The sequence below is a fragment of the Streptopelia decaocto genome, assembly GCF_964273445.1.
Source record: "Streptopelia decaocto genome assembly, chromosome: 23".
Taxonomy (NCBI): domain Eukaryota; kingdom Metazoa; phylum Chordata; class Aves; order Columbiformes; family Columbidae; genus Streptopelia; species Streptopelia decaocto.
In genome coordinates, this window is record NC_138678.1 from 2,021,108 (window position 1) to 2,048,123 (window position 27,016).

General features: G+C 54.9%; 3 protein-coding genes across 8 annotated transcripts in view; 2 read left to right on the forward strand and 1 right to left on the reverse strand.

Annotated features, from left to right (window-relative positions):
* On the reverse strand, positions 1 to 17,180 carry AZIN2 (antizyme inhibitor 2). Of its 5 annotated transcripts, XM_082071332.1 has the most exons (12): positions 17,077 to 17,180; positions 16,606 to 16,701; positions 7,773 to 7,977; positions 7,422 to 7,600; positions 3,942 to 4,108; positions 3,689 to 3,862; positions 2,783 to 2,955; positions 2,537 to 2,668; positions 2,058 to 2,223; positions 1,630 to 1,971; positions 1,025 to 1,239; positions 1 to 349 (listed from the first exon to the last, which is right to left on the reverse strand). In XM_082071332.1, the coding sequence occupies exons 5-12, from the start codon at positions 4,038 to 4,040 to the stop codon at positions 208 to 210; spliced, it is 1,443 nt and encodes a 480-aa protein (XP_081927458.1). In that variant the 5' UTR covers positions 4,041 to 4,108; positions 7,422 to 7,600; positions 7,773 to 7,977; positions 16,606 to 16,701; positions 17,077 to 17,180; the 3' UTR covers positions 1 to 207. The 5 variants fall into 5 exon arrangements, with proteins under 5 accessions (XP_081927458.1, XP_081927457.1, XP_081927461.1 ...); XM_082071331.1 differs by lacking the exons at positions 16,606 to 16,701; positions 17,077 to 17,180 and adding an exon at positions 8,136 to 9,384; XM_082071335.1 differs by lacking the exons at positions 7,773 to 7,977; positions 16,606 to 16,701; positions 17,077 to 17,180 and adding an exon at positions 5,912 to 5,978 and having other exon boundaries at positions 7,422 to 7,518.
* Positions 6,836 to 13,800, forward strand: AK2 (adenylate kinase 2). Of its 2 annotated transcripts, XM_082071337.1 has the most exons (7): positions 6,837 to 6,997; positions 7,445 to 7,570; positions 9,391 to 9,501; positions 9,585 to 9,679; positions 10,389 to 10,461; positions 10,991 to 11,186; positions 12,994 to 13,800. In XM_082071337.1, exons 1-7 carry the CDS (start codon positions 6,878 to 6,880, stop codon positions 12,999 to 13,001), a joined length of 729 nt encoding a protein of 242 aa, XP_081927463.1. In that variant the 5' UTR covers positions 6,837 to 6,877; the 3' UTR covers positions 13,002 to 13,800. The 2 variants fall into 2 exon arrangements, with proteins under 2 accessions (XP_081927462.1, XP_081927463.1); XM_082071336.1 differs by lacking the exon at positions 12,994 to 13,800 and having other exon boundaries at positions 6,836 to 6,997; positions 10,991 to 12,963.
* RNF19B (ring finger protein 19B) overlaps positions 16,010 to 27,016 on the forward strand; it is a 25,203-nt gene continuing 14,196 nt past the window's right edge. The window contains exon 1 of the mRNA XM_082071330.1: positions 16,010 to 16,074. The gene's annotated coding sequence lies outside the window, so the exon portion shown is untranslated. The remainder of the gene's footprint in view (positions 16,075 to 27,016) is intronic.

Below are 27,016 nucleotides of genomic sequence, written 5' to 3' on the forward strand. Positions count from 1 at the left end.
CGCGCTGGACAACCGTTTATTACCATAATTAAAAAAAACCAACCCAAATCTGCTTGGCGCCACCCGCCAAACCCCTTTCGCCGGCACACGCCACCACCTGAGCTGGATGAACCGGATTTACGGTGACGCTTCAAAGGCCTCGCCCACGGGCGCCCCGAGCGCGGAGCGGGACGATGCCGCGGGACCTGCCCCCGGTGCCGCCGCTGCTCAGATGATGCCGGTGGGAGCGAAGACGGGGGTGACGCAGAGCGACTCGGCCATCTCCCAGCCGCAGGACAGCGGCGCGCAGACACTCTCGCGGTCGTCGTCGCTCTGCGGGGGTTTGCCCTGGAAGAGCTGGATGGTTTTCCTGCAAAAGGGGGAGACACGGGGGGAGCAGCCCCTTGTGAAACGCTGCAGGATGGGTCTGGGGAAGGGGGAGCTCAGGGGCTCGCATACCTCACAGGGCAACAACCCCCTGTGACAAACTGCCTCGATGTTTTAAAAAAGGCGAATTTTGCCTCTGAGGGCAGTTTTTACCTTTGAGGGCAGGTGACCTCATCGCTACCTATAACTACCTGAAGGGAATTTATAGCCAGGTGGGGATTGGTCTCTTCTCCCAGGCAGTCAACAATAGGACAAGGGGGCATGGGCTTAAACTCTGCCAGGGGAAATTTAGGCTGGAGATGAGAAAGCAATTCTGTGCAGAGAGAGTGGTCAGGCATTGGAATGGCTGCCCAGGGAGGTGCTGGACTCGCCATCCCTGGAGGTTTTTAAACTGAGATTGGACATGGCACTTAGTGCCATGATCTAGTAAACGGACTGGAGTTGGACCAAGGGTTGGACTCAATGATCTCTGAGGTCTTCTCCAACCCAGTCGATTCTGTGATTCTGTGATTCTGTGATTCTGTTTTTACCCTGAATCTCCAGGTTCTGGGACTTGACCTCCCCACCTGGGCAAAGAGCCCAGCTGGAGAACAACTCAGCATCATCCCAAGGTTTGATCCCCGTCCCCTCGCCCGGCGCACATGGGACCGTCCCTTACCAGGCCAGGCGGGACATGGCATAGGTGATCTGTGGCTGGGGACGCTCCCCGAGCGGGGACGAGGTGGCGATGCTGTAGGCGCCCATGTCCTCGAAGATCAGCCAGTCCCCAACCTGCAGCTCAGGCAGCTCCAGGCCCTCGGCGATGCCGTCCTCGGCGTGTCCTGGGGGTCCCCGCAGGCTGCTGCTGTGCCAGGGGTGGCCCGGGGAGGGTCTCTGCAGGGACAGACGGAATCACCGCAGGGGATGAGGAATGTGGCCTTTCAGTGTTTAAAAGAGGCCGATCAGAAAGATGGGGACAGACTTCTGAGCAGGACCTGTTGTGACAGGACAAGGGGTGATGGTTTTAAACTAAAGGAGGGAGATTCAGGCTGGACATGAGGAGGAATTGTTGGCCCTGAGGGTGGTGAGAGCCTGGCCCAGGCTGGCCAGAGAGGTGGTGGATGAACCATCCCTGGAGACATCCCAGGCCAGGCTGGACGGGGTCTGAGCACCCTGAGCTGGTGAAGATGTCCCTGCTCATGGCAGAGGGGGCACTGGGGGAGCTGGGAAGGTCCCTCCAACCCAAAACATCCTGTGATTCTATGAAACCAGGCCAGCCCTCACCTTGTGCAGCTGCGGCCTGGGGCAGGGGCTGTCGAACAGGAGGCGGCTGAAAGCACCGTAGATGCCATCGCTGAGGTGATACACGAGGTTCTTCTTGCTGCCAGAGTCTTCCTCTGTGGGGGAGCAGGGAGAGGACTCAGGGGGGCTCAGACACGAGCCCGTCCCACCATCCCACACACTGCCGGGACTGGGCTGATCCATGGGAACCTCCGCCATGGCCGTGACGCTCGCAGCGAAGGTGAAGGCGGAGGTGACATAGTATCGCCCGGGTCTGGCGACAATCTCCACCCCGCAGCCATCTGGGAAATACAAGTCCAAGGCAGCGTTGATCCCGGCAGCAATCTGGATGGGAAGATGTCCCCTCTCTGTCAGCTCAGCCCTTCTGCAGGGAGCCAGACCCAGGGGAGACCCTCCAGAGAGCCACATACCTCTTCGAACCGGGCTCGGGTGTCCTCGGTGCCGGGGAACCCCCCTCCGATGTCCAGGAGGTGCATTTGGTAGCCCAGCTCTGTGCCCATCTCGAAGGCCAGCTGTGCTGCGGCCAGGGACTGCGCGAAAGCCTGCGGCTCCAGACCGCCGCTCCCCAGGTGAAAGCTGAGGGGACAATCCCTGTTTCAGCAGGGATCACCCGTCCCCAGAGAGCAGCGAGGGGACACAGCACTGGGATTGTCACTTATTGGGGGAAACTGGGCAACTCTGAGCTTCCCACTCACCATGCTGAGCCTGCGGAGCCCCCCAAACCCTCCCTGAGGGACAAACCTGCCCTAAATTGATCCCAACAAGGGTCAGTGTCCCCAGGTCCAGCCTCCACCTCACTCCAGTGGCTCCGTGGACCCCTGTGTTACTCTGGAAAGGCAGAGTCCCCACAGTCACTTCCCCCTATGGAGAAAAGGACCACACGCTGTACCTGACACCAACGACCTCCACAGCCTGCTCCTTCGCCGCCTCCAGCAGGTGCCGGCAGGACTCCAGCGTGGTCCCAAACATCATGCTCGGATGGGCAGAAGGGTTGGAATCAGCGGCGATACCCAACAGCATCCTGCAGAGCAAGTCCACACAGTGTTGAGGTGTCTTGGGGCCCTCTGTCACCCCACGGCCACCTCTCCAGCTCCTCCTGCAGCCTCCTGCTCCAGCGACGCCGCCGGACACCCACCTGGCGTGCGGGTGGCTCCTGGCCCCCTTGCTCAGCTCCACCTCGTTGTCGAAGGCCATCAGCCGCACGCCGCGGCTGGCCGCGTATTTGATGTGGGCGACCTGCTTGCAGGGGCTGCTGTAAAAGATCTTGTCGGCTGGGACTCCAATGTTTTGAACCCGTGAAATCTCTGCCTGCAGGAAAATGGCACACATGTAGGCAGGGCCCCAGGACCGGCGCTGCCCAGCTCTGGCCACGGTTAGCCCTGGGCTTCGGCCAGCTTGCGGCACTGCAAAGGGCAAACCGCCAGCACCGCAGCCTGGACTTCTCCAGGGAAAGCCCCCAAGAGCTCATAGAGACCACAGTGGACTTTGTCCTGGTGGGACAGCTTGAAGCAAGATGTTTAAAAGCAGCCTGAGACCAGGAGGAAAGAAAACAAGTGGGTTTAGCAGGAGTGGTGCACGTGTCCCCTGTGAGGGTGACGGCTGCGGTGCTGGTCTGAGCTGGAACGACTCTTTGCACTTTCTCCTCCTCATAACACGTTGTAGTTAATTACATCCAAGTAGGCGGCTTAACTTTGGATTCCTCTCTAGAAATCTGGCTATTGCGAATGACAAGCAGGAGAGAGCAGGGAGCTTTAGGCCCAGCCTTAAAGCCACTAAGCTGGATGGTTCTGGCAGCAGCACCCAAGGGACGTGCTGTGCCACCAGTTCCAGAGACAGGAATGTCGGCCAGGGGGAATAAGCCTGAGTCACCAGACAGGGGATTTCTGGGCTGTGTTGGGAGGGTTTTGACGGCAGAGGGAGACTCTGGCCCCTGTAAATGTTGTCTAGCGAGTGGAAATTTAGGAAAGGAGGGTGAGTTTTGCCACTGCCCCACAAATGCCCAGAGGATGCTCATCCCGAGCTGTGCCACTCGTCCCCCTACCTTGTTGGTACAGGCAAATCCTGCCCCCAGCTCCGCCAGCAGCCGAATCACTCCCTCGCTGCCGTTGCACTTCACTGGGAAGTAGGGCTTGACCCGCGGCAAGGCCTTCAGGAAGCGCAGGTGTTTCTTCACGATGTCCCCAAGGTCTGCCACGAAGAAGGCTTGCTGGTCACTCTAGGAGAAAGCCGCAGTGAGCAGTGGTCACCTCCCCACGGCCACCTCTGTCGGGGTGCCGGGAGCCACCAGCCCTCACCGCCTGGCACAGCTCCACCAGGATGTTCTCCAGGAGGTCTCTGGTGCTGAAACCCTCCTCCACCATCATAAAATTGGACTCGTTCAAGTACCCATTCATGGTCAAGGTGTGATAACGCTGGCTGAAAGCCTCCTCTGGTAGGGTGCAGCTTCTAAATATGCAACACACTGGAAAAAGAAAGAAAATAATATTAGAGGCCAGGCTTCAGAAGCTCCACCAGCCTACAGCACCCAGCCTGCTCCCCAAGGTGCTCCCGGCCCTGGGCACTGCTCTCCGCTGCTCTCCTCCAAACCAGCGCCAGCTGAGAGCCCCACTGGGGGTGAAAGCATCTTCTCCAGGGGGAGGAGACCCATTTCTCTGCAGCTCAAAGCTGTGTTCTGGCACCCAGCAGCCCCGTCTTCCTCAGCAGCAGTGCAGGCACCAACACGGTTAACAACAAAGCCAACTTTCCTGCAAAGCAATGGCCTATATACGCCAGAACGTGCCCATTCATGCTCCAGCGTGTAGCGAGAGCTGCTGGACATTGCATGGGGTGAAGTTCCCTTGTGCTTTTAAAACAGTTGAAGTTTCAGGGGCACACCTGCCCAGGCACACGAGCCCCAGGAAAAGGAAAGTACCTTTAAAGAGCGCAGCACGGGCCACTTGCTGACACTTAGCGGACCTTTAGCTTTAAGGTCGCAGGCTTAGATTCAGCAATCTCCCTGCCTGGTTCCAGCCCATCCCACAACCCAGCAAGCTGCAGACCTAGCATGAGCTTGCAGGAAACGTTTCCACTCCAATAATCCAGGTTTATCTCCCGGGCTCTTAGGGGAACATGCTCCCTCTGATCTGAAGCAAGCAGGCGACAGAGGTTTCATTTCTCAGAGCCACACACGACTCCTCCTCTGCAGAGACGCACTTACGACATTTCAGATGGGCACTAGGAGAAAGACCACGCTGACCCCGGAGCAGCACGGTGTCATAATGCATTGAGCAAGCACCACCAGCAAGCTCCAGAGGTAGGGACTGGGGAGAAAAACTGGGTTTTGAAGCTCTTAGAGCTTCACACTGAAAAAAAGAGATCAACACCACCAGTCTTACCCTTCCTTCCACAAAAACATCACTAAGCAGTACCGAGCCCCCCTGGCTGGGTATGGAAAGGATGAGCAATTAAGTGGGTCATTCCTGCCAGCCCTGGGCAAACATGCCCCATCCTTGGGTACCCATTCCCTCCTTACCACGGCCCAACGCTGACCTCCCGGGGGGTGACTAGACGTGCTGCCAGGGGGCCCCCCGAGGAACGCCGAGCTCCTGCAGCACCCCGAGGTGTAGCTGTCGCTGGGGGGCCTCAGGGGAGAGACAGTGCAAGGAGTTAGTGAGGGACGGGGACACTGACGGCAGGGTGCCCTCCACCCACCATTCCCAAAATTCAGCATTCATAGGCATCCCTCACTGGCCCCCTCCTCCCTGTGCCATGCAAGCCAGCTTCCCCAGCAGCCCCGCACCGTCCCCCCCATCCCATTACCTTAAAAATCATTTAAAGAGCTTATGCCCGCGGGTGTCCCAAGCAAATGAACTGGCCCCAGCAGCGGCTGTTTGTCCTGCCCCCATTCCCTGTCTGCCCCTGCTCCTGGGCCAGCCACCCCTGCAGAGGATGGGGGGGGCTCTGCTTGTGCACCCTGCTCCTCGCTCTGCCTCCCAACTGTGGCCATGGCAACCAAACCCAGCGACCCCATTGGCTGAGCTGCCTCTGAGCATCCTTCATGCCTTTCAGAGACTGCTCCCCGCCTCGCTCACCCCCTTCCCGGGCTGGAGCCACCCCCAGCAGACACCCCAGGTTCTCACCAAGTCCCCATCACCAGCAGCTCATCCCCAGCCTCTAGGTGCAGAGCTGTGAGCCATCTCAAAGACCAGCCCTGCTGCAAGGGCGTTTGTGGCTGCGCGTGCATCGCGTGTGCAGGGACCCTTGGGGGGAAAAGTGCCAAAAATACCTCTGAAATACTGCTGCCAGGGAAACGAGGCTTCCTGCAGACTAATGGCTGTGCAGCGCCTGTTTGGCTGGGGAAGGAGTAAGGAAGACGTCAGGGACTGACGCTGCCCATGTCGTGCTGCTGCCAGTTTCTGTGGGTTCCCTGACAGCAAATCCAGCTCTGCCATAGGTGCAGATGCCCCGTCTGGTCCATCAGCCATGGTTTTGCCTGAATTTGTGCTTTGCCTGGATTTGTGCACTTGGGAATGGCCCCACTACTCCACCTCACAAACACCACAGGCTGAGCAAGGGATTTTTTCTTCTATTTGTTGATTTGCAATTCCCTCCTCTCTGAGGAGACAACATGCTGTGTGCGGAGGGGTAGCTGCCTCCATAAAGGAGGTGAAAGGGACTGACTTATCCTGGATTCCTGTATGTGGTCTTGACTTTGCCATGGACTCTCCTGGCAACCAGGGCCAAGGAAGCTTTGCCATCTCCGAGATACTGGCCTGTTTTCCCAGCGCTCTGTGCTGTGCAGGATGGGGGAGCCACGCAGACAGCCCCACACTGGGAGGAACACAGAGAGATACCGGCTCTCAGCAGCTTGGTGCGGAGCACCGCAGTGCTCACTCGCTTCACAGCCCACGCAGCAGCGTGGCGAACCCGTTCCACGCAGAGCCCGGTGGCTCAGCGCCAGGACAAGCACCGAGCAGGGAGCTGCAGCCCACGCAGCGCCGCAAACCCCGCCCACGACCGGAGTAACCACGCCCACTTCATACGTAACCCCGCCTACTCCCTGCAAAACGCCTCTCGTTCAATGTGAAACCCCGCCCACTCCATGAGAAACCACGCCCGTTCACCGCAAAACCCCGCCCGCTTTCCGCGGAACCACGCCCCCTAGCTGCGAAAACCCGCCCACGATGCGCGCGGCCCCGGCGGCGCGGGCCATTGGGCGCGGGGCGGGGCGGGCGCGCAGTCGGCGGCGGCCATGGCTCCGAGCGCGCAGGCGGGGGGCGGCGGCGGCCGCGGGCAGGCCCCGGGCCCGGGGCTCCGGCAGGGCATCCGCGCTGTCCTGCTGGGGCCGCCCGGCGCCGGCAAGGGCACGCAGGTGAGAGGTGCGGGGGTCGCGGGAGCGGCTGGCAGGACCAGGCCGCCCGGTGTTGCCCGCCGCTGGGCCCGGCGCCTGAGCTCCCGCTGGAAGGACGCGGGTTTCCGGTCCTCACTTCTCCCGCCGAGGGGCTGGAGCGTGCGGTCTGCCCCGCTCTGGAGGGCCCCGGGACTGCCCGCCCCCGGGGGCTCACGCAGCCCCGGGGCGCTTTGTCCTGTATCCCCTCCCCGGGGCGAGCCACGGGGCTCCGGTGCCCGATCCCCGCTCCCGGAGCACCCGGCTCCGTGCGGGCCCTGCCATGTGCTGGCCGGTCACAGACCGTCCCAATGCGGAGACAAGGCCGCACTGGGATGGGGGGACCAAACCCCGGGTGTGCACCCCAGCCCCCCGGGTCCTGTCCCCAGACCCCTCCCGGGGAACTCACCTCCCGTCTGTCCTCTCCCGCAGGCTCCCAAGCTGGCCGAGACCTACTGCGTCTGCCACCTGGCAACCGGGGACATGCTGCGGGCCATGGTGGCCTCGGGGTCCGAGCTGGGCAAGCGGCTCAAAGAGACGATGGATGCGGGAAAGCTGGTGGGTAGTGGGGAGATGGTCTGGCAGCACCTGGAGGGAGAGCAATCAAAACCCACCTCTTAATTAGGAGCCTCAGTGACAAAAAACAACTACTGGAGGAAGGCAGATTGCAGGGTGAAGGTGGGGGTTCTTCTGCTCATTATCCTGCAGGAGAAACATCCTATAAAAACATCGTTGCTCATCAGAATTGCTCCTTACTTACCAGCAGCCTCAGTCTCCCTGAGTTGGTTCTTTCCACCTCAATATTTTCATGTTCCTGGGATGAAGGTTTATCCTCAGAGCTGTAGGACGATACAGCCACACTTTGCAGCTTCTGTGTCTCTTAATGGGATGCCAGGACCCCTGTGAGGTGAAAAACTGTTCAGAGGGTCCATCTGTGTCCTAGCTCTTGCATAAATGCTGTTTGCCTGTAAGTTTAAAGTGAAAATAGATTTAGGGGTGTTGCTGCAGTAGTTACGGTGGGTGCTCTGAGAAAGACACTTTGGATCCCCAAAGGAACAAGAGTTAGGATCTCTAACATTCATTTTCTGAGGATCTTGTTATCTTGCCAGAATGACTGAGATACCTTGGGGAAACTTGAAGGACAGCAAATTGCAGTGACTTCCCCCAAAGCTAAGCGGTGTGGGGCAGAACTTGGGCATCGCTGTCACGGGCTCTTAACACCGCACAGAGAATCTGCAAGCCCCAGGAGGGAAAAGTAACGTGGCTTATCTCCAGCTTTCACTCCAAGCCTGCATTGCAACACCGAGCCCGCGATATGCCAGCTGGTTGTGAAAGATAGGGACGTTATCTGGCAAGGCTGGTCGTATCTGCCACGTGTGTGTGTGGCTGTGGCATCGGGCTGCTCGGTGGGTACATCCCAGCAGTGTCCTCAGCTCTGCGATAACTCAGCTGGGAGCGCAGCAGCGTTCGGGGTGAGTTTTATGCTCGATTACAAAGCAGGACCCTTTGAAATTGGTAATCGGGAAAGCACAGAAGTGACTTGTTTCACCCAAACTCCTCCCCGCTGCAGGGCTCTTGTTTACGTGTGCTGTGACATCCCGGTCCCCAATCCTGCTGGGTCCCAGCTGTGTGTGCCAGAGAAAACAGCGCTGCTGAGGAGAGCTGCTCTCCAATAAACAGCTATTGTTGGGGCTACAGCATCTGTTGGCACTTTCCACATGCTGCAGTGTGGAAAAAGCACTAATCCCAGCAGTATGCTGGGATCGCGATATGGGAAAAACTATCCAGGGAGGCCTGAGTTTGTCAGCGACTGCTGGGCATTTACACACCTTGCAAACCCTTACACACCTTGCAAACCCTTACACATCTTGCGAACCTTTACACAAGGGTTACAAGAGTCAATGAGCAACTCACTTGCTTTGCCCTTCCTGGCCAGACCTGCCTTCTGAGGGGAAAGTGTGGGTGAAAGTACAAAGTAACAGGAAATAGAGGTTACATTGATATTTTGTATCATGAATTAGTTACAAAAAAAAATAACCTAGGGAGTTTGTCTACAAGTTTACAATCTCTCTTGAAATACAGCAACGTTTGTAACAGAGAGGTGACAGCGCTGGTCCAAGTCCCTGCATGGGCTGGAGTGTCCCTGGTGTGAAATGTCTCATCAGACAGGTCTCTGGTGACACTGGTGGCAGGGACTGATGTGACACTGGTGCCAGGGATTACTTCCCCAGTGCATGCGGCGTTTGCCCTGTTAACAGCAGCATCCTGCCCTGTGGCTGCTGCCTCCAGGACCAGGAACGGCTGCAAAACAGGTCTGGTGCAGCCCGGCAGCTGCGTGTCAAACGGGGGTGTAAAACCGTGCACTCGTTTCTCCGCAGGTGAGCGATGAGATGGTGGTGGAGCTGATCGAGAACAACCTCGACTCCCCTCCCTGCAAGAACGGGTTCCTCCTGGATGGCTTCCCGCGCACGGTGAAGCAGGCTGAGATGGTACGGGAGCTGCTGTTCGGGGACAGGGGTCCTGGGGCTCTGTCCCAGCTGTTTTTGGGCTCAGCCGGGTGTTTTTGTTGCAGCTGGACGAGCTCCTGGAGAAGAGAAGAGAGAAGCTGGACTCCGTCATCGAGTTTAGCATCCCCGACTCCCTGCTCATCCGCAGGATCACTGGACGGTAATTCTTCTCTCCCAAACGCTCAGCGCGTGGGGTGAGGTTTCCTAGTTTATGGGTCAGCACCCTAATTTTGGATCCTTGTTGTCACTCTGGCAGTGTTTAGGGCTCACGGTAGTGCTGTTGTATATTAGATTTCTACTTTGTTTGGGCTTTCCTGCCCTGATCCCCTGCCTGCTCTCCCGTATCTGGGCCAGCCTCAAACAGAGCCCCCTCCTTGCCCTGTAAATAGGGCTGAACATAAATTGCTGATATGAATCGTTGTCCTCAGTGCCCCAGCTCAGCCTTTAAGCCCAATGTCTTTGTGCTCTTGCTTCTCTGGAGCTTCTCCTTCTCGCTCAGGACGTGGCACACGTGTTTGCGCACTGCTGGACGTCCTCCCCAGGGTCAGCTGTGACCGTGCGGTCACACACATGTCTCCCGTTGTTTGCTGTTGTCCTGTGTCACCTTCACACCTCCGGGAGCTGGTTCCCTTCCCCAGTAGAGCAGAAAGTAACAATTCCTTCTCCATCTCCTAGCGCAGCTGTTTTTTCAAGTGCCTAAAGAGGCTCTTGGTACAGAAATAGCTGGAAGATAATTTTATATTATTTTTGTTAATAGAGAAAGGCTAATGGGGTTGCTATTGCGGATGTTTCTGTGCTGACGGGTGGCAGGTTCAGGAGACCTTGTCCTGACACCGCGCTACTTTGCTGACACTTGCTTTCTGTCTTAGGCTGATTCACCCAGCGAGTGGCCGCTCTTATCACGAGGAGTTCAGACCCCCGAAAGAGCACATGAAGGACGATGTATGTGAGCTCCTGAGGCCACAGCTTGCGCTGCTTTGGGTTTAGCTGATGCTTTGCAGCATCCCTGGAAAAAACTCCTTTCTCTCCTTCTCTCATACCTTCTGTCCTGGCTTTTTGGGGAGCGTGGGGAACTGCCTGAGCCGACAGCGCTGTGGGGAGCAAGGCCCGGAGGGATGAGCGAAGGGCACGGCTGTTCTGCTAATCTCAGAACTTGTTGGACTCTGTCCATAGCTGAAGTTGCGGTGGGTTGTGGCCGGTTTCCCTCCTGGGGAGCAACTGTAGCTGGTGTCTGCTCTGGAGGATCCTTGGGCTCCTTTTAGCAAGTGGAGTGGTGTGTGGGGGAACAACCACGATGCTGAATCCTTCTCTCTTCAGTGACTTTCTGGGACTCGTTTTGGCTGCCGTGGGTTTGCCCGCTGTCCCCTGCAGACCTGGGGCTCGGGAGCCGGGGTTGTCGTAGCTGTGGAGAGAAGGGGGGAGCGTGCCAGGCTGCGGCTACAGCTGGAGACTGTCCCCTTGCTTCTCCCAGGTCACTGGAGAGCCCTTGATCCGCCGTTCGGACGATAACGAAACAGCCTTGAAAACCCGCCTGAAGGCCTATCACACGCAGACCTCTCCCCTGGTCTCCTACTACAGCAAGCGAGGGATCCATACGGCGGTGGATGCCTCCCAGTCTCCCGACGTGGTGTTTGCCAGCATCCTGGCAGCCTTCTCGAGAGCGACATGTAAAGACCTGGTTATGTTCATTTAGGGCTCCGTCCCAGGATGGAGTTCTCCCTTTTCTCTCTCTCTGTCTCTCCATCTCTGTCTTTCTGGGGCTGGGGAGGGTGAAGAGCTGAGCAGAGTAGAAGAGGAGGGGACAAAACAATGCAGCCCAAGGCAGGGCTGCGCTCATTCTCAATTAAACAAGCTGTTAACGGTCTCTATCTCGCTATATGTGAGTGTCAGTCTGTGGGTGCTGGAGATGTGGCCTCTAGAGGTCGCAGCGAGCCCGAGCACCAGCTGCCAAAAATGGGGTTTGCACCCCTTTGGGTCAAAAGGCTTTTGTTTCATTGCAGAGCTGGAAGGAGCTGCACTTTGGGTTGCTCCTCAGGGGACTGGAAGGTTGGAGAGTCAGTGGAAGGACCTTCGCAGGGTGCGGGATGGGCGGTGTGGGAAATGAAACGGTGGGGTTGCTCATGGCGAGGACGTGAAGGGCTGTGCGTGGGAGCTGCTGCTCAGCGCAGGCTGGCAACTTCTTGTTCTGTGGGTTTTATTCGCTGTGGGATGGCAGGTTACCTGTGAACACACAGCCTGTGTTCCTCCCGTTGTGATGGGGCAGAAAGAGGGTGGGTGAGAGCTTGGGGTTTTCAGCTTCTCCTCATTTTTGGGGCCCAAATATAGCAAGAATTAGTGAGATACTTTTTGCTTGTTTTTAACATGGAGCTGTGGTCAGAGCCTGGCAGTCACTGTGTGGGGCAAGTTGGGATCTCCTGAGGACAAGAAAAGGACTTGGGTTTTATCTCTTCACTCTTGCCTGAGCTTTGGCCAAGGAGATGAAAACGTGTCGAGCTTCTCCTGATCCCAAAGTCTAAATAAAACCTTATTGCAAAGCAAATGATTTTTTTTCCAAGGCCTGAGAGACAGCGTAATTAACCACCGGCTTCATGTGCCCTTGAGCCAACAACCTTCACTATGAGCTCATGGAAATGTACTTGTTCCTTGAGCAAATGGAACGGCTCCGTCAGGCTGTCCATTCGAGGACACTGTGTGCGGTGGGGTTGGTGTCCCGGCTTCTCGGGGCCGTTCTGCTGCTGTAAGGTGGCTGTGGTGACCTTTGTCCGTGCAGGATTCCAGCCCTTCCTACAGGACCCTGCTGTAAATGCAGTTTGGCCCCATGGAACTCTGTCCTTTGGCCTTCCATGTGTGTTTACCAATTCAGTGTTCCCAAACACCCTCCTCTTCGGAGGAGAGCGCTTGTCTCCCTGCCGTGGGCTGCGTGGCCAGAGCAGATGTCTGATCCTTAGGAATCCCTTACTCTTTTTCTTGATAACTCCTCTTTCTCTGAAAACTGCTCTCTATCCTTGCACATCCTTTCCAGAGAAACAACTTCTTCCCTTCCAGCAAACTGGAAATAACGCCAGGAACTGAAAGCAGTTGACTTGTTGCTCTTGCAAGCATGTGACTGCAGGGAAAGAGGGTTTGAAGTAAACGGTGCTGGTTTCGTCAGCAGCCCGTGGTCCCCCGAGAGTGCCCAGATGGCTGGTGCCTCATCTGTCATCTCTGATTTCCTGCAAAAGGGCTCTGGGTACTGGAAAGTGTGTGTTCAAGCTGCCCCATATCTCGGTGATTTTAAAGAACTTCTGATTGGGACCGGTTTTTATCTTGGCATCTCAAGCCAGTCCACAGCAAGAACAAGGTGTTCTTCTTCCTTCCTTTTCCCCTCTGTGCTCACTTCGCATCCAGCTCACCAGCCTTTTTCTGCCATAAACCACAATTTTTAGCTTTTGGGTTTTTTTTCCTAAATCTATTTTTTCTTCCCGTTTATTGCAGCCGAGTGACCCCGTGAACAAGATGAGAGACCACCAAACGCTGCACGCTCTGCTACATCACCCACGGGTGCAGGGAGGGCAGCTGGGGAGGGGGTTACGCTTGAGGGGAGGGGGATAAGGAGGTGGTAGACAAGGGGCTGGGGGGGCTGATTTGGCTGGTTTTAGTTTGGATCTCTTATTCAGCAGAATCACTGTGAAGAGGAGATGGCTTTCTCCTTAGCAATCACTGTTTGGGGAGGCAAAACAATTGTGCAGAGTGAACCATTTCTGCCAGGGATCGGCTGCGGGTCCTCGACCTGTTAGGAGGGTCGGGCTACACGCTGTTCCAGCCGCTCTGGGATCGTCAGGGTTTATCTCACGGCATTTTGGTACTTGGAGAGCACTGGGATCTTTCTAAACTCGCTTCCTGTCAGCGAGGACCAAAATGAACAAATGACTCATCATTTCTGAAATGGAATGGAAAAAAAAAAGATGCCATGGTGTGGTTTGTGGGTTTTGTTTTTCCTGGAAGTTTTGTTTCTCTCGTTCTGCTGTGTTCCTAAACCCCGGCATGGAGACTTCTCGAGGTTTCTCTGCTGCTGACCAGAGGGGCTGCGGCTCTAGTGCAAACCTGCCTTGGCAAAGCGGTGGCTTCTCTGTGATCCTGACCGAGCTGCAATTCACGCAATTCTGGAGAAATGCAAAAGAGACTTAATTGACTGCAAAAATAACACTTAATTGGGTTTCTTTTTTAGCATTTCTTTTTAAATCAAATGGTGCCTTGTCTAACCTCTGAATCGAGAATAAAATAACCCCTTTGCATTTTGTATCTGTTGCTGTGTCCTCTTTGGCCTGCGGACAGCGTGGAAGAGGAGGTGGATGACAGCACAGCCCACTAACAATCCAGCTGGGTGGATCCTCGGGCCTGATCCTATCTCAAGGATGTTCTGTGCAGTTGAAAATGTGGCTTGTAGTTCCTTTCATCTCTTTGCTGTGTTCCAATGCTTTATATCACCATAGCAATCATGTCTTTTCCTGTTTTTTCTCTCTGTTTCTTTGTGCTCGATGCTGGAAGCGCTGAGCCCCTGTGTATCCTGACCCTGCCTGCTCAGAGCTGCTTTCAGGTATTTTTAAGCCCTTTCCCCTTCACCTCCTGAGTTTGTGGAGGAAATGATGTTATTTCCTTCTCTCCTCCTGCAGTAACTGGAAGCCACATGTTGTGTCTTCTGTTCCTGCTCGTTTGCTTTCTGTCCTTCACACCTCATTGCATCCCTCCCTTCCCCTCCTTCAGTGCCTCGCTAAATACACGGGGCAAAATCCGCTCTAATGTGGGGAACAAGAGCATTTCTTGGCCTCCCTTTATTCTACCTCCGCAAGGACACTGACTCCTGCTCTCCGAGCTATCCCGGAGAACGGCTGTTCTTGATGCGCTGATGGAGGGCGGTTGTTCAGTGCCCCCTCACAGCCCCGTGTGTGTTTGGGGCTTCGCTTTGGCCACTGTGGACCAGCACCAGGAAGGGTCAGGCTGCATCCACCCATTTCCTCCAGAAACAACTCGTTTCTTTGGCATAATTGGGCTCTCTTGCTCCTCCACCATTCAGTCTCTGTGCTCTGGTGTTATTATTACAGCTCTGTACCTCCGATTAGCCTTTTGAAGGCAAGCTTTTGCCTCTGGTGTTTGTGGTGTCCTTCCCTTGGTTCTTTTGATGACCCATGTTAAACTACGCTCTTCCTCGTTGTTAAGAATTGTGTCTGCTACTGTGCCTGCTGTTGGTTTAAAAACCTGTTCTGCCTGCTCCTCCTGGCTTTCTAGAACATGGGCTGGCTCCTCCGAGCTGGGCTGCTTCTGTTTTCTCTTTGATCCTTCCCTAAGTGTGAAGCATGGAATGATTTGGGGTGCTGTGGGGAGCCTGTTTGGCTCGAGCTGATGTCCTCTGTAGTTGGATCTGTTCTGTGACCTGTCTCCATCACGCCGACCTTGAATGTTTTCCACAGCATGCGATGCTCTGCAGGTGCTGTAAATTCCTTCTGTTCAATTTCACTCCAGCAAGCTGCTTATCAGGCACTCTTTTGAAAACCGTGTTCATATTTCATACACACAATTATTCAGCAACTATAAAAGGGGAAAATTCCTATTTATAGCACAAGGACCAGCATCAAATAGGACACTGAATTCTCACTGATAGAGGAAGTGACCTGTTCTCTAATGCAGCAATATTTCTGCTGAAAAGAAACAGCATCTTGGATGGGGGAGGGTTGAAAAGCCCTAGGCCATCTCTTTCCATTAAAAATGTGCTGCAGTCCTGAAAATACAGTACCTGCCCTTTTCCCTTCCTGATGAAACCATCTGTGAAAGAGAGATTGCAGAGAAACCTTTCACTGTGGATTTGTGGTTAGTAATAATGAGTCTGCTGACTCCTGAAGGTCTGGCTTGGAGCTGGTCTGAGGTTTCTGATTGATACCTGCTCTCTGACCTTGATCTGGGGGTGAGAAGTGACTGCCGAGTGCTGTGGGCAAGGAGCACGAACCCCTCGTCTGTAGAGTTTGTACAATCACAGTGTGTGTGCGCAGCCCTGAAAAAGGACGTGTGTGTGGGGCCAAGGAACAAAGAACTGACTGAGAGAAATGAAGGGAAGGGGTGGGAAGAGCTTGGGGACAGCGCTGGGGACATGGGTGACAACTGCGGAGAAGGTGAGTGCCTGTTTTGTGTGAGCCTGCTTCCCACCACTACCTCTGCTCTCCCTTCCCTTCCAGGTATGTTGAGCCACGACTTCTCCCAAGACTGTACTGGTATCGCTGTCCTTTGCTTGTCACTGTTCCCTGTTGTCACCTTGTCCTTCCCCTGGTCTCCAGGCTCTAGGAAGAGCTGCAGTGGGTGATACCAAACCAGGAGGACCAGAGGATGGGATTCCCCCTCCTGTCGCTGTGGCAACCGTCGGGAGGGAAGCAGCGGCGGGGTGTGATCTGCGTGCAGGGTGTGATGCGGAGGCAGGGCTGCGCTGACATCACGCCGGGGAGGTGGCGCAGGGGAAGGGGAGTGGGAAAGGAGAGCGGGGAGACTGCGGAGAGACAAGCGCTGCAGCGGGAGCGGGCTCAGGGAGAGGTAAGAGATGCTCCGGGGGTGGCGGGTCAGGGTGGGATCTGTGAACGGCTGTGGGATCCGAATCTGCCTCAGCATCTGTCTGGCTGACGTGCTGCTGTGGGCTGGTGCTCGGGTAGCAGCGATATTATACAATGATTTAACAGCCTGGCACAGCTGGGCTTGGTTCTTGGACAGGGAGAGCAGGTCAGAGCCTGGCAGCTGGTGCTGGAGCTGCAAATGTGTCCAGCCAGGACACCAGCGTGTGTCACACTGTGCTGGGAAGAGCCACGAGTCCCTGTAATTCCAGGATGGGCTAAAGGGACTGGGCAGCAGCCCCGGTCCCTCTCTGGAGAAGGGAACCGGAGTTCCCTTTTGGGATTAGAGTACAAATTGTTGATGAAACGAATCAGAAGTTTGCAGACTTGGTCCCCCTGAACTGCATCGAGCTAAGAGGACGCTGTAAGCTGGGCTGGTGCACTGGGACTGAACCCAGCAGTGTGTATTTGGGGTGGGAATCCTAAACTGCACATCTCCAGCAGCCCAAACACTTACCCTGCCCGCGCAGGAAGCAATAGTTGTGGCGCGGGCAGCCAGGTGCACTCTTATAGCTGGAAGCTCTCTGGATATGGGTCCTGGGGATCTGCAGACCTGGAAGGCAAAATAACAAAGTCCTTGAAATCGCTCTGGATGTCGTATTGCCTTTTAGCGGAACGGTTGCATAACGGGATCCGATCTGCTAGCGGAGAGAGAACAAGGGGTGACGGTCACCTTTGTGCCCTGCGGCATCCCAGCGCTACCTACGGCTGTGCTGGCCCACGGCCCTGGGCTCAATTTCTTCTCTTCCTAATCCAAAAGCTGGGCTCACTTTTTAACGCTTGAACAAGCTGGTGGGTTTACAGCTCTGGTTCCACAGCAGGGGGGTGTGTGGACTCTACACCTACACGCAGGCTGGGCAGCAGGGCCCTGCAGTACGTTAGCAAACTAGAAAGTGAGTTCATTAGCACCTGTTCAGCCTGCACTAACCTTTTGCCGTCAGGATTCTCACTATGTATCTATCTGAGGGAAGTAGCTCTGGGGTCAGCAGCCCACTGCTGGTAACTCGTGCGAGTGTCAGAAACCAGTAGTGGGGTGGAGATGGAAGAAGCACAAAGCAGAAACCCAGCAGGGCTGAAGAAACCTTGTTTGCAATCCAAGAACAGGGAGAGGCCGATGCTCCTGTCACAACCGTTTTGTTGAAATAGTTTCACAACTTTCACGTGTCATTTAAAAGGCTGGGGGCCAGCAGAGGGGCCATGGAGAAATGCAACCAGGAATGCCTGGGTGAATGAGAGAGCAGAATTGCAATAACGAACATAAATATGCTTTAATTAGGGAAGGCCATTGCTGTGAGTGCACAATCCTCCCCCCATGAAGGCACAGCCGCTGGCTCTACAGAGAACACTTGGGGGTGGCTAAACTGCTGCTTATTTGATGGTAACTCTGCAAACAGCACCAGCTTGTGCTGCTGGGGGACACGTCTGTGGGAGCAGCGGCTCCAAGGCTTTCAGGAGCAGGCTGTGGCGGTGTCACCCTGTGTGACCAGCTGCGCTTGGTGCCTCTGATGTGGGCAGGCAGGGGAGGAGAGGACCTGCGAGCAGCTCTCGGTGCCGCTCAGGGCAGCTACGGCTGCTTCTAAGGCGGGTTTCAAGGTGATTTTTTTCAAGGTTATTCAAAATTCCAGGGCGGGAGTGGCACCAGGACCTCCTACAAGCAAAAGGCCACGTCAACCCTCCTAGTTCTTGACCTTCTCCACTGCTCAGCCAGCTCTCCTCGCCGTTCCCCCTGTACTTGCCTACACTGCAGAAGGGATGATCATGTGAATATTACACAGCCTGGAATCTGCACATCAGCTGAGTCTCTGACGTGCTCCCAGTCCTTTCACACGATCCCGTTCCACAGCCACGCTGAATTACCTGCGTGTTTGGTCCCTGCCATAAGCTATACGAGACCTCTTGGTGGCATTTCTTTTGCCCAGAATACACTGAACAGGACCTTGTGCTCTGCTGGATGTTGTTTCCCAGCCTGTAATAAACTTTCCTGGGAAAAGAGCCCCTGCAGAGCCCTGGGGCGGCAGAAGGAGCTGCCCTTGTCCCAGTGTCCAGGGAGGGCCCTGGCAGCTGAGCCAGGTCCTGTGGGACACTTTTAATCCTTCTTATTCCATAGTCAATCTTGGCTGTGATTCCACTGCAGTGAATGTTTTCCAGTTCCCTTGGCAGGGGTGCTCACGGGCGCCTACCTTGTGTTTGTTTTCACCCCTTATCTGGTACCCCTGGGTGCAGGCAGCGCAGGCAGCGCAGGCAGGGCAGTAGCTGAGCGCGCTGGTGTGTCCCCAGTCCTGCCTGGGCCACCCTGGAGTCCCCTCGGTCCTCTCCCTCAAGCCAGGCTGAAATTTCCTTCTGCTGAGGTAGCTGTTTGTTTAATAGCTGAGGTTACTTGAGTAATCAATAGCTCTCTGGTTCCCAACAGAAATATTATTCCTTCAGCCAAATCAGCATTTCTATCTTTGTTATAAACCCAGCCTTAACTCTCAGCTCTGGGGAGATCTAGGTGCATTCCTGACTTTCCTGGGCAGAACCCTGTTCCTTTTCTTCCTGCCAGCATCGCTTTTTCTCTCTGAGGTTAAGCAAGAAGAGCTGGAAGCACAGGGAGAAATTGCTGGAGCTGTTTGACTGTCTTTGGTCTCAGCCCCTCTCTTGGCTCTGCCCCAACAGCTCCTTCCCTGTGCTTGCTGCTCTAAGGATGGATCAATGGGATCCTCGTGGCCAAGGGCACTGCTGAGATAAATCCGTGGGATACAGGAGAACTTGGCTCAGCCATTGCCAGCAGAAGAAAAACTGTTCCCGTCACACAGCAGGACCTGTGTCCCAGAGAACCGGGGCTGGAAGACAAGGTGCCCATAGGAAGGTTCCAGAGCTGCAAATAAATTTTCCTCTTAAACAGGCAAAGGCACCGACTCCCCGGAGCTGGATTTCCATCGGTTCCATCCCAGCAGCCAAAGGCTGGGCTGTGGCTCTGGGCTCCAGTTTCCTCTGCCTCAAGGAGGCCACAGGGTTTGTTCTGCTGCTGGGGCAGCTGAAACACCCTCATTGTGCATTTTTAGCATCTCTGCACATCTCTGTTATTTCCAAACCAGAAAAGGTCACAGAGACCCAAGAGAAACCCACTTCCCTCCTTCACTGGAACTCCTCTTTCTGCCTTGCACATGCTTTTGTTGCCATGTCTTGCATGCCAAAGGCAGGAACAAACACTGAGGTTTGGCAAGGCTCGGAGCCTTGGCTGCTTGGATGGGAAAGAGGCGTTCTTGGTCCTCAGCCCGGGGACAGGGCTCTGCTCCACATCCCCTGCCAGCTTCTCCAGCTGCAATCTTGGTGCTCATCCCATGCTCATCCCTACGTGCCTGGGGGTGGGCAGCACCCCTGGGTGCTGGGCTGTGAATCCTGCAAGGAGATCCACGGAAAGTGGGTGGGAATAGCTGGAGCAGGACTCGGAGCTACGTGAACCCCGGCACGTTGCTGTGGCTCAGCTGCACGTACAGTGGGAAGCGCAGGAGTCGGCGCTGCCTTGAGAGGCTTTTCCACAAATATTCGTGGCAGGAGGAGGCCATGTAAAGCCAGGCTGCCTCTGGTTTGTTTAAATAGGGCTGTTATTGCCAACAGTTGCCTCCTGAGAGACTGCAAGACTTAGGTTGGGAGGGATCCTGTCACTCCCAGACAGCTGGGAGGTACTTGGCAGCTCCGGCTGTTCCAGTGGCGGGCACTGGACTTTTCCTGGAGCTTGGGAGAACTGGGATGGCAGCCTGGATGAGAGGCCAGGGCTGGAGCGATGAGAGAAGGTCATAGCTGCTGCTACGGATGCTATGGAACAACAGCAGGGCCTGATTTCAGAGGAGTATTTGGGGTCTCAGCAAACACTGATCGCCCCAGAAACCTCCTTCTGTGCACACTCCAGCCTCCTCAGACACTGCAGGGGGTAGTTTGCTCAACCACTGCCTAAAGCAACTCATAGATGAGATCAGCCCCAGAGAGGGAAGAGGGTTTCTCATGGTGGTGGAGGGGTGAGGAATTTCCTGGCTGTGGTACAGGTGGGACCTCTTGAAAAGAAGTTAAGAGAGAATGGGCTTGTGGTCTTGGCATCAAGAAGGGGTAAGTCAGTGGCAAACCCCAGCAGAACAAACCCCATATATCTTTCCATGCTGGCCCAGGAATGAAGGACACACCAAACTACAGCTTCTCTCTCTGCCCACCTTGTTTTGCTGCGGAGAGAACAGAGCACTGGGGTAGCAGGGATTTGGCAACCGAGGGTCCAGCTGGGGAAAGGTCACATCTGAGACAAGGGAACCCTGAGCAAGCTCATTTTCAGAGTGAGACACACACATATTTCCCACCCGGTTAGTGCTGGCTCAGCCCTCTGGAAAATGACACGCGTTTTCCTTGCCGCAGGGCCAGGGGGTTGTGCTGGGAGCACCGTGCTGCTCCCCGGGCCCGGCTGCAGACGGGAGGTGCTGCTGGCAGGGTCCAGAATCACTTTTCTTTCCCCTTTTTCACATCTGGTGCTGGTTATGAAAATGGGAATGTTCCCCAGCCAGTTCTCGGCAGAAACTGCCCTTTCCAGTGCTGACTGCATGGGCTGTTTCTTTCTCTTCCAACCTGCTGACACTAGTCACAGGGAACACTGGGCAAAGCTTGGTAGAGACAGGAGGGGGACAGAAGGGCTTAGTGCTCCTGGAAGCTGTGAGTATCCAAAGCTTAGCAAGATTTGCAAAGGGGTCAAGCATCTCTGTGGGCAGCAAAACCGTGCAGAAGTCACCACCATTTCCAGTTGTAGCAGGGTAGGAAACCCCAGAGTTCAGAGCTTAAGCCAGTTTTGAAAAGAGAAGAGCAGAACTAGCAGGAAAGGGAAATGACTCCACACCAGCTCGCTTGCACCGTTCTTGCAGCAGCCAGCGCTGGCTACTCTGAGGACGCACAAGTGGGTGGATTCGGCAGGTTGAGAGTTCCTCAGAAAGCCCAGATGCTGCAACTGAGCTAATTCAGAAAGAAGTTGTCTGGCTAAGGTCAGTCTGAATAACTCCTTCCACTCTCTCTTCCACTTTTGTTGTGCACTGAGGCTGAAAACTCCCCTGATAATTTTGGGAGCCCAGGCAGAGGTCGGTGAGCAGGTGACCCCTTGGTTTTGAGTAACAGATGAGTCAGCACCGACCCCTCATGCTCGGTTCCCTCCCTGATTCCTAGGGCGCACACAGGCAACATTTCCTTGCTCTTTTTTTCAGAGCTCGGGGAAAATTTCTGCAATGAGCGCTGAGTTAAATTAAAAGTTGGTAAATTCAGGAAGAAATGTGGCTTAGGCGCTAACCTTTGGAACTGCTTTGAGAGTTGGTTAAGTCAAAGATGATAACAGACTTGGAAATATCCTGATGGTTTTATGACCTTTATTAATGTCTGTACTTCTGTACCCAGACAAGGGTCACCAGAGTGCTCCAAGACATTACCAGATCCCCTTACAGGGATAAGGAAAGAATTGTCCTGTCCTGTTGTGATTACCATTGCTCAGTTTCTACAAAGCTCAGGAATCACTGCAGGCCAGAGCAGCACGGCTGGAGTGCTGAGTACACGCCATGGCCTGTTCCAATGAACCCCACCTTGGGATGAGAACGAGCTCTGTGCTACAACACTTCCGGGGGTGCCAAGGTGCTGTTGTGGAAACTTGGCCTCCAAAACAGTGTGTTACTCAGGAGCAAAAAGTACCACATCTGTGTCCTCAGGAGCAGGCGCAGGGTTGAAGCCCCAGACTGATGTTCTTCCAGATGGTCCTGAAGAGACTTGAGAGGTTCAGATCTCTCCCTACGATGGCATTGACCTCCTGGCAAGCGAGGGAGTGGGCACCTGTGACAGCAGGTCCCCCCGGTGCCCAGTTCCCTGGAGCCTTCTCCCATCAGCAGGTCGCTGCGAGCAGCGGATTATACCCTGGCGACATGCGAGCCCCAAAACTGCAGCGCCTGCTCCACTACACAGCAAAATAGGTCGTGCATCAGCAAATGAAAAAGGACAGATGGTGTCTGCTAATACAGCTTAGTTTATGGCCTGTGAGATTAATTCACTAGTTATCATGTCTGCAGAAAATAGGAAATGGGTGGGTTGGGTGGAGGAAACGTGTGGGGTGCCCAGCCCTACCTGTGTTTGTAGGATGCAGCAGTGGGAAAGGACGTCAGAGATGCTGTGAGGTTTTGAGATGCTGCTGAAGGGCTGTCAGGGTCTCTTCAGGGCTCTGGGCGCTGCAGTTAATGCCCCGTACCGAGCCCTCCCGGCCAGCTCTGGTTCCCACACTCCCGCTGCAAAAGTCAGCACAGGAGGGAGGAACATGCTGAGCAGTGCAGGGGTCCCCAGCAGAGACAGGACCACTGTTTGTGGTCTGTGTGCCAGCAACAGCTCTGCAGGAGAAGCACACAGCCTCCCATCCTGTGCCAGCCACAGGACAGCTCCAGTTTAGCCTTTTGAACTTCCAAGCACCCACATGTCTGTGAGAGCGAAACAGAAAGCTGAGGCAGAAGCCTCAGGTCTTTTCAGTGCCTTCGCTGTGACACACTGTTCTCCTTTCCTGGAAACCAGGCCAGTGCCTCGCTCTGTTCTCCTTGCAGAAATCGAGCCCTGTGCCAGTGCTCTATCTTCTCCGCGTCTGCTCTCTGAGGGTGAAACAAACGCTTCCTCAGTCTTTCACAAATGTTCCTCCTGAAGATTTCACCTTGATCTTTGTTGTCTCTGCTGTGGTCGGGTTTACTCACATCCTGCGAGATGCTGAGCAGCCTGAGAAACAGCTGCCATCAAGGAGCGAGCAGAAAGGAGCCTCCAGAGCCAGCGCAAGGTTCCTGCCCTGTTGTGCCTCTTGCTGGTGGCACCTGGCTGTCCCCAATGACCCCCGGCCACCACCACCCCAGCACAGTGTGCCTGCTGTGTTTGTCACCCCCACCTTCTTCTAGCCACAACCAGCTGTCACAGGCACTGGGGTTTTCTCCGGTGTCTAATTTGCCTGTGTTTATGCCAACACCAAAGACATAATTGTCTGTTTAACAGCCCAGGTGAGGAGGGAGTTCGGCTGCTTCCTCGTAGGGGTCAGAGCAGCACTTTCCCGATGGCAGCACCACACTGTGCTAAACCTTCTGCGTTATAAAACCTCTTTATCAAAGATAGCAGGTCACCAGGGAGAGTGAATTGAGAGCCGGTGTCATTGTTACGTCTGTCCCCCAAGCTGTACAGTCAGCGTGCAGGGCAGCAGGTGTAGAGAGAAATCAGAACAGCCTGTGCTTTTATTACAAAAGGAAATGTTTCTTTTGTAGAGGGGAAAAGCATGTCAGATTACTATTATAAGCAATTGCTTAACACTCCCTACCTTTACGTCACTGCTGAAGTAGATGGCTGTTATCTCCGAGTCTCTATTTGGGGTCTCCTTTCAATGCACGAGTGTCAGCGACGGGGCCGAGCCCACGGCCCTCCCGGCTGGCTGAGCCCTGGGGGAGACGGGATGGTGAGTTCTGTGGGCACTCAAACCTCCAAGTTCTTCCCCCTCAAAACTCTCCCACCTCCCACCTCTTTTATCAGCTGCTGACAAGATTTGCCATGTGTGTAGGCGACTCCCAAGCTTATAAGATGATTCCCCGCTTCCCCCACCTCCATCCTTGAGAGCATTCAGGATTTTGGGGAGGAGGGGCGCGGCGTTCCTCTGTCTGCAGGCCTGTTCTGCAAAGGGCGCGCTGCTTTCAGACAGCTCCATGTGGTAACTCGCTCCCAGGATTTCACACAACAGCATCTTCCCCAGAAAGTCACAGCAGGGAGTGGAAGATTGTTGTGCTGTGCGTGTGGGTGTTAGGAGGGAGCAGAGTGGGATGGAGAGGAGAGGAGGTGTAACCGCAGAGCAAACCAGAACAATCCTCTCGGAAGAGCCCTGAATTTCTGATCACAGAGATCCCATCTCGTGCCTTTTCCTCTTCATTTAAAACAACGTCAGTCCTTGTTAAGTCCAGCAGAGAAAAAAAAGGAGTCAAGCAGAATCACCTCTCCCTTCCCTGAACACATCTCACAGGACACCGAGAGGCAAAGAGAACATGAACTAACGAGCTCAATGTGTGCAGATTGCACACTGGGGAGAGCCCTCCCCAGCCACGGGTGCCTTCCCTGGAGAGACACAAACGGCCACTAATGACATCTCCATCTGAGAAACGATCAGAGCGCTTGTCATTACAAACCAGCGTTTCCCCGGGGCCCTGCCAGAAAATGACCCCAATGAGCTTTGGTTCTTGAATATGCAGCTGCTCCCTCCTGAATGCAAATGTCCCTCAGCGCAGAGCTCTCGGGGTTAAGCTTCGCTGAACCCCTGACAGACCGAGCCTGGTTCCCTGTTCTGCACAGAGGAGGAATTCAGGGAGGAATTAATGCTCCTTGCACAACTCTTCAGGGCAGGGAGCCAGGACAAGACCCCCCCTGCACCTCTGAGAGGTTTACAAGGATCTTTGTGCTCCTTGGGTCCGTCTGTTCCTCTCACCTTCATCTAGATGCTGTGACTATGGCAACCTCTCAGGTTTGTCTGCAAGGTGTCACAGCACGGACCCGGCTGAGCCCCATGGTGGATTTTCAGGGGACAGACCCCTGGAACTCTCACCTGTATTTTGGTGCTGGGGGACCCCGGTGCATCTGGAGCCTTTTCACAGCCCCGCTTGTCCCAACGCAGCAGGGCCAAAGGTCTCAACCTGCCCAGTGACACTGGATCTGAGTCATTCCAGAGTGTCCTTGTGCTGCAACAAGGAAGAATTCCTGATAGAAAGCTCTTCCCCTCCTTCTCCCATTTTATCCTGTCCATGGCTATTTCAGAAAGCACCAACACAAGCTGGAAATTCTCTAAACTCCATCTGCTCTTAAACATGGCCTGTGACCCAGGAATAACCGCCCATCCCTGCCTGGATAAAGAGGGAGAAACCCCAAGGAGACCCAGGTATTTTAGAGAAAACAAGTCTCTTCCCGGGAGGGTTCACACCTTGGTGCCAGAATCACCTGGAGGTTTCAGGCAGCTCGAACTTTGCGTGTCCCAAAATAGCTGTTTTGACATCTCCCTGTGTCCTGTGGGCCAGGGATGAGTGCAACGGGCAGTTTTTTACCATAACCGTGCTGCCTGGGCAACCAGGAAAGGAGGGGCGGGCAAACAGGACACGGTAGGAGCTGGAATTTCTATTTTATCGGCTGCAAAGCAAAGCTGGCTCGCCTGCCTGCCCGTGCCCCACCGCAGCAGTATTCCCAGCCACGGCACACCCCAGTCCCTCCGTGCAAATCCTCCCAGGCCGAGAGCGGAGTTTCACAATCCCTTCCCAGCAGCCGGCCTCTGCTTTCACTCTCTGATTTACCAAGGGGAGTTTTCATTGCATCACCAGAAAGCTCTTCCTCCTTGAGGCCAGTGACAGAGCTGTCACCCTGGGGGTTTTTGGGGTGTGGGTGGCTGGGGTATTTCTCAGGAAAGTGGCCCCGTGCCTCCTAAAAGCAGATTCAGCCCCCGGCTGCTCTGTCCGGGCTGGGAACGGCAGCGGGTAGCGTGGGTTTGCTCCAACCGGTGCCAGGACAAAGGACGCCCCGCGCTGCTGCTGGAAGCCATCCTGGGAGATACAGCGTTTTCAGGCGGTTTTACAAGACACCTGTGCCAAATCCTGCCCCGATTTAAGCAGCGGGGTCGGAAGTCAGCAGTCTTCCAGCTTTCTGCCAACGTAAGCAAGAGCAAATTTGCCTGGTGGAGCTGGGATTTGCAGAGCGGTTCACTGAAGCGTTTGAATTCCCCCCCGCACGCCCCCCCTTCTATAGTTTTTGTTTGTTTGCTTTTTGTTTCTCTTTTCAAATATCTCTCAGTCAAACGGTCGGTCGGACTGGTGACGGTTTCCCTGCAGCCCCAGGGAGGGGCTGAGCTGATGTCACTCCCAATCTATTGACCTTCCAACCAGCCTCTTTCCTCCCCTCCCTGGCAGCCCATTTCCGTGCCCTCTCCTTCCCCGTCCCAGCTCCTGGCTGGGCGCTTTTTGTTGTGTTTTTATTTCAGTTTGAATCAAAACAAACCACTGGGTTCAAACTGCTTCCTAGTCAGGAACACGCTGAGCTGGAGCCTCTGCTCCTGGCAAGGGCTACGGAAACTCACCACAAAGAAACACCTCGGCCACGGAGAACTTGGTTTTGATGGTATGTCTGGACCACGGCAGCGTCAGGACGGTTAGAAATCTCTGAGCTCCTTAAAAGCACCGAATTGCCTTAAACATAAAAGGCCGGCAAGAGGTCTGTGCAGCTCAGGAGCAGGGAAGACAGCTCTGAAGTCAGTGCGAGCCCCCCGGTTTACCCCGGCCTCCCCCAGCCCCTGTTTGTATCACGATTCCTCATATAAGGGAATGAAGAGTCATTTCTGCCCCATCAGCACGTCGCGAGCTGATGCCTTTCCCAGGGACTCCAGATGGTTTTGCTCTCTGTCTCTGCCTGCACTACTGGTAATTCAGGCCTGTCTCACATTAGCTTTTCTGAGATGAAACCTTCCCACAATTAGTTACAGTCTGTGCTCTTGCGCTGCAAAGGACGTAGGGCTGAGCTGTCAGAGCTCTGTCCCACACACAAGTCCTGTTCAGGTTTCTCTATTTCAGTCAGGAGTGTGATTTTTCTAGTGAAATCATCAGACCAAGACAGTCTCTGCTACAGATGGGTAGCGACAGCCATTTAAAGATGCCTCATACCTGACCCATCTCAGACAGGAACAGCTAATTTCAATATAATCTTGTTTTACTCTCCTTTCTTTCCCTGGCCTTCCCACTGGTGAAATGGGGAGAGGATCCCTTCATGTGCCAGTGTGCCCCACATCAGAAAATTGCTGAGCATCTTCACTCCTGCCCATGACCAGCTCAGCAACTCACCACAGT

Coding starts and splice junctions, on each gene's coding strand:
- AZIN2 (XM_082071332.1), bottom strand. CDS start 4,040: ATGAATGGGTACTTGAACGAGTCCAATTTTATGATGGTGGAGGAGGGT. Junction 1,972..2,057: donor CCCGAGCCCGGTTCGAAGAG/GTATGTGGCTCT, acceptor CTTCCCATCCAG/ATTGCTGCCGGGATCAACGC. Junction 1,240..1,629: donor CCAGGCCGCAGCTGCACAAG/GTGAGGGCTGGC, acceptor CTGTCCCTGCAG/AGACCCTCCCCGGGCCACCC.
- AK2 (XM_082071336.1), top strand. CDS start 6,878: ATGGCTCCGAGCGCGCAGGCGGGGGGCGGCGGCGGCCGCGGGCAGGCC. Junction 7,571..9,390: donor CGATGGATGCGGGAAAGCTG/GTGGGTAGTGGG, acceptor GTTTCTCCGCAG/GTGAGCGATGAGATGGTGGT. Junction 10,462..10,990: donor AAGAGCACATGAAGGACGAT/GTATGTGAGCTC, acceptor TGCTTCTCCCAG/GTCACTGGAGAGCCCTTGAT.